General features: G+C 42.1%; 1 protein-coding gene across 1 annotated transcript in view; it reads right to left on the bottom strand.

The window, feature by feature from the left end:
- The window catches only part of LOC116628023 (acyl-coenzyme A synthetase ACSM2B, mitochondrial-like), a 38,331-nt gene extending 35,361 nt beyond the window's left edge, over nt 1-2,970 (bottom strand). The window contains exon 1 of the mRNA XM_032398063.1: nt 2,794-2,970. Coding sequence (XP_032253954.1) covers nt 2,794-2,970 — 177 coding nt within the window. The remainder of the gene's footprint in view (nt 1-2,793) is intronic.
- Nucleotides 2,971-4,980: the final 2,010 nt, after the last annotated feature.

Raw genomic sequence — 4,980 nt, 5'->3', positions numbered from 1 at the left:
AAAAAAAAAAAAAAAAAAAATCCAGTTTGTCTGATATAAGTAAGGCTCTTCCTGCTTTCTTTTGACATCCATTAGCATGATAAATGGTTCTCCATCCCCTCACTTTCAGTCTGCAGGTGTCTTTAGGGCTAAAACGAATCTCTTGTAGGCAGCATACAGATGGGTCTTGTTTTTTATCCATTCTGATAGCCTATGTCTTTTGATTAGAGCATTTAGTCCATTTACATTCTGAGTAATTATTGATAGATATGAATTTGGTGCCATTTTCTTACTTGTTTTTTCATTGTTTCTGGAGATTTTCTCTGTTCCTTTCTCGTCTTTGTCACTTTGGGTCTCTCCTTTGCACTCAAAGAGTACTCTTTAATATTTCTTGCAGAGCTGGTTTAGTGGTCACGAGCTCCTTAATTTTCATTTGTCTGGGAGACTATTTACCTCTCCTTCTATTCTGAATGACAGCCTTGCTGGAAAGAGTATTCTTGGTTGCTGATTTGTCCATTACATGTTGAATATATCGAGCCACTCCCTTCTGGTTTGCCAAGTTTCTGTTGAGAAATCTGCAGCTAGCCTTATGGGTTTTCCCTTGTAAGTTAGGGACTTCTTTTGTCTTGCTGCTTTTAGGATTTTTTCTTTATCACTATAGTTTGCAAATTTAATTATAATATGTCTTAGTGTTGGCCTGCTATTATTGATTTAATGGGCGTTCTCTGTGCCTCTTGGATTTGGATATCTGCCTCCTTCCCCAGATTAGGGAAGTTTTCAGCTATTATTTTCTCAAATAAATTTTCTGCCCCCTTTTCTCTCTCTTCTTCTTCTGGGACTCCTATAATAGAAAAGTTATTATGTTTGATGGAGTCACTGAGTTCCCTAAGCAAGACCCTGCTTTTGATTCTCTGGGATATATATCTAAGAGTGGAATTGTTAGATTATATAGTAATTCTACCTGAAATTTTTTTGAGGAGCTGCCACACTGTTTTTCATAGAAGCTGTACCATTTTACATACCCACTGGTGATGCACAAGGATTCCAATTTGTCTTAATTTTGTTTTCACAGATTACCCTGAGTCTCAGGTATCCTCAGGGTTCCATATCATAGTTTGAAAGCAGTACTACAAAGTCAGAGAAAATTTAATAGTAATTGTGTTAGATATTTAAAAATTCCTCAGAGTTGTATCCTTTTGCACTTTGACCAGGATTGTGTAAAAGTGTCATTTTCCTCATAGTCCTGTCAACACAGTATGTTGTCAAACTCCTGTATTTAACTAAACTAGTAGGTAAAAATATTATTTCAGTGAAGTTTTAACTTACATTACTCTTACTATGAGTGGGGTTGAGCATTTAAGAATCGTTGGAGTTCACTTTTCTTTTTTTTTAAGATTTTATTTTTAAAGTAATCTCTATGCCCAATATGGGGCTTGAACTCATAACCCCAAGATCAAGAGTCACATGCTCTACCGACTGAACCAGCCAGGAGCCCCTGAGTTCACTTGTCTGTAAACTGTCCATTCATATAACTTGCCCACTTGTATATTTGGTTGTGTCTCTTTATTCTTGATTTCAAGGAGCTCTTTTTATGTTGGGACTATTAACTCTTATGCTGTCATAGGAATTGAATATCTTCCCTCAGTTGTCACTAGTTTCTTTATTTTGTTTATGGCATTGTCAATGTGGTGGTTTTTTGATGTTTATGTAACTAATTTATTAAATCATTTCTTTTATGGATTCAGGATTCTTGAGTCATGGTAGTAAAGACCTTCCTCATTATTCTAAGGAGGTATAACTTTCAAAGAAAAGCCAGAAATCTAAATTTTTATCTGAAAAATTTCAATTTTAAAATGTTGACTTATTATTATTTTTCAATATTTTATTTATTTATTTAAAAGAGAGCGCTTGTGCAAGTGCCCACCCACAAGCAGTAAGAGGGACAGAGGGAGAAGCAGGCTCCCCACTGAGCAGGGAATCTGATACGGGGCTCGATCCCAGGACCCTGGGATCATGACCTGAGCCAAAGGCAAACACTTAACTGACTGAGCCACCCAGGTGCCCCTACTATTATTATTTTTTAAGAGTGCCTGCACCATGGGCCATCTTCACCTAGAGGCCCAGCATTTGTGATCTGCACATCAAGGTTGTATCATGGTGCTGGGACCTCAGGCCAACATCATGGTATGACTCCCTTTGAGCACCATGCTCCACCTCTTCATTCATCTTCCATGCTCTAGAATGGTGCGCAGAACTTCAGGCGAAGGCAATGGTGGAATTGGCAATGAATGGGGTGGAATTCCAGAAGTCCAGGGAGGGAAATTTCCATGTTGCTTTCTTTCTCTGATATCTCATGATGGAGCCCTTTTGAACAATCCCTGCCTAGTGGCCACCCTGTTTATACACCCCTAATGACAAGGACACATAATTTTCTGAGAAGACTGACTCAGTCTTTGGTCAGTGCTGACTTTCTCTTACTAAACTCCAATCTACTTTCTCTATGACCACAGCTCCCTTTTCCTTATTTTACCCTGGGAGGTCACAAGAGAGCATGTATATAGGCAAACTGTGTGTCAGCTGCCAGGGCTGGGGTGGGGAAGTGTTCCAGGTCAACCCACCCAGCACCAGCCCCCGAGAGCTCCTTTCTGCCAAGCCCATGCTCTCTTGCTCCTACCCATGCTGCCTTCATGGAAGATGGACATTTTCATAGCTCATCATAGTACTTGACACATAAGTGCTCAGTGAATACTTACGGAATGAATGGATGAATTAATGAACTTTGTTCAACTTTGTGCCCCTTTTCCACCCCATTACCTTCTCCATGCCAGCCCAGTGATCTATCACATCACTAGCGAAGTTAAATTTGGCAGGGACCTCCTGGTGACCCCACTGCAGGGATGCCAGTTGCTTGGTATGAAGGTGGACAGTGCGACCAGACATCTGGGTCCCCCATCGGATGCAAACCTGCTGGAGTTTCCGCAGCCAATGCATGGTCAGACCTGTGAAGCAAAGAGGTCACAGTGGTGAGTCTTTCTGGTATAGACTACTCTAGGTCAGCTGCTTAGGGAGACTCATCGCAACCTTACAGGGTTCTTCCAGAAAGGAATTTGTGGTGGTTATGAGTGAATTGGCACTCAGCATTCAGTCCTGTTTCCCTCTGGTGTGCCATTCTCCAAAAGCACAACACCCAGTCTAAATCCTCTCTCTCCAGCCCTTCTGACAGTCCTATAAACACCCAATTTCATGCAATAAATACCTTTATGTTTAAAATACTGTGGTGTGGTAGATTAAATTGCTTTTTCCAACAATTGCCTCCTCCCTATAGTAGGATTATGTGTTCCCATTCATTTTCACGTGACTTGTCCAGTGCATTCTGGGGAAGAGGATGTATCCACTTCTCATTGGCTTTAGCTTGGTTTGTGGGATATGCTTTGGTCGATGAGATGTGAATGGATGAGATTGTGTAGTTGGTCAGGAACTCTTGCATTTCTGCTTTCTATTATGAGAGTAACATATCCCAGATAGGTGCTGTACCTTCAGCCTGGGTCCCTGGATGATAGCACATGTAGAGCTGAGCTGAGCCCTAACAGCCACAGCCAACACACAGGCCCATGAGAAAAAATATGTATGGGTATAAGCTTCTGAGGTATTTGGGATGTTTGTTACTATAGTATATGCTGACTAATACAAACAGTGTCTATTTCCTTCAACTGAATCTTAACTGAGATATCTCTTTTTCCAGGCAAAGAAAAATTTAATTTGGGGAGTGAAACATTCATTACAGGTATACCTCAAAGCAATAAAGCACTTTACTAATAATATAAAGGATCTGTTATTTACCCAACTTATTAATAATCATAAATAAGCAAGTCTCTATTATCCATTAGTCTCTCAGGTGGCTATCTAAACCAGTGACATTAAAACTTTTTAATTAACTGAGGTATCTTGAATACTATGCACCTAGCACATGGGGCCTATACCTAGAATCACTTTAGAAATTACAACTGTTATAATTATTGTTTTCATCTATGGTTTGGCTCCAGGGCAAGTAGTTCCAAGGCTATGTAAGCTGGTGTCTGAGTTCCAACATGTGTACCTTGATGGGGGGTGCAGAATTTAACTCTAGGACCTTTGATTCAAGGAATCTGGCTAGGAGTCCGCCAATGGCTGAATTCCCATCCCCACTTTCTAGGCGGCAGCAGCCAGAATACTCAAGGTCTCTAAACACTTGTGTCTCCTCTCCTATTTTCTATACAAACAAGTGAAGATACCCTTACCAGCTCCTAGGCAGGAATAGTTATTGCTTTTGTACCTTCTGGTCCCTCTCTCTTTCCTTGGCTGGCTCTTGCTCATCCTTCTGGACTCACCTCCTCAGACAGGCCTCCTTTCCTGCCATCCAACTCCCACCCCCTTTGACTGCCCTTCTCCCAGCCACCTCAGTCCCTCCCTTTGCTGTGCTAAAGACACTTTTCCTTTGCCCAGTGCTGCCTCCTCACTAAGACTGGCCCTTTCAAGGTTCCTAGGGATTGCAGATTGCTTTTCCCTGGAGATTTTCACTCTCCTCCATAGCCCTGACTTCTAGAGATCAGTTAGTGACCCATCAGTCCACCATTCCTGATAATAGTGCTCACCTGCCAAGTCCTTTGGGAAGTTTCTCTGGGTATCTCTTGGTCCACCCTCCTCCTGAGAAGACAGCTCCTGAATCCCTACCACCTTTGGGAGGAAGGCAGCTAATCAAGAAGATAACTCCAGAGTCCCTGTGGTCTTCATGGAGAGCAGAACTAATCATTAACTGTGGACGACTCCAGGGCCTTACCTGGGGTGATGGCAATCCTCCCTGCTGTGTTTATGGAATGCACGGCCCCAGAGCCTTGGCAGGCATCAGGGACAGTTCTTTTAATCCAGGGGGCAAAGAGGAGATTTATGCCCAGGACTGACAGCAAGTTCTAGCTCCAACTAGGGAGAGAGAAACAGAGCTCCCATGGGCTTGATGTACTTTCT

This window comes from Phoca vitulina, unplaced genomic scaffold, assembly GCF_004348235.1.
Source record: "Phoca vitulina isolate PV1807 unplaced genomic scaffold, GSC_HSeal_1.0 scaffold109, whole genome shotgun sequence".
NCBI lineage: Eukaryota > Metazoa > Chordata > Mammalia > Carnivora > Phocidae > Phoca > Phoca vitulina.
The sequence above is the reverse complement of the archived record's forward strand: the minus strand, read 5'-3'. Positions and strand labels throughout refer to the sequence as shown.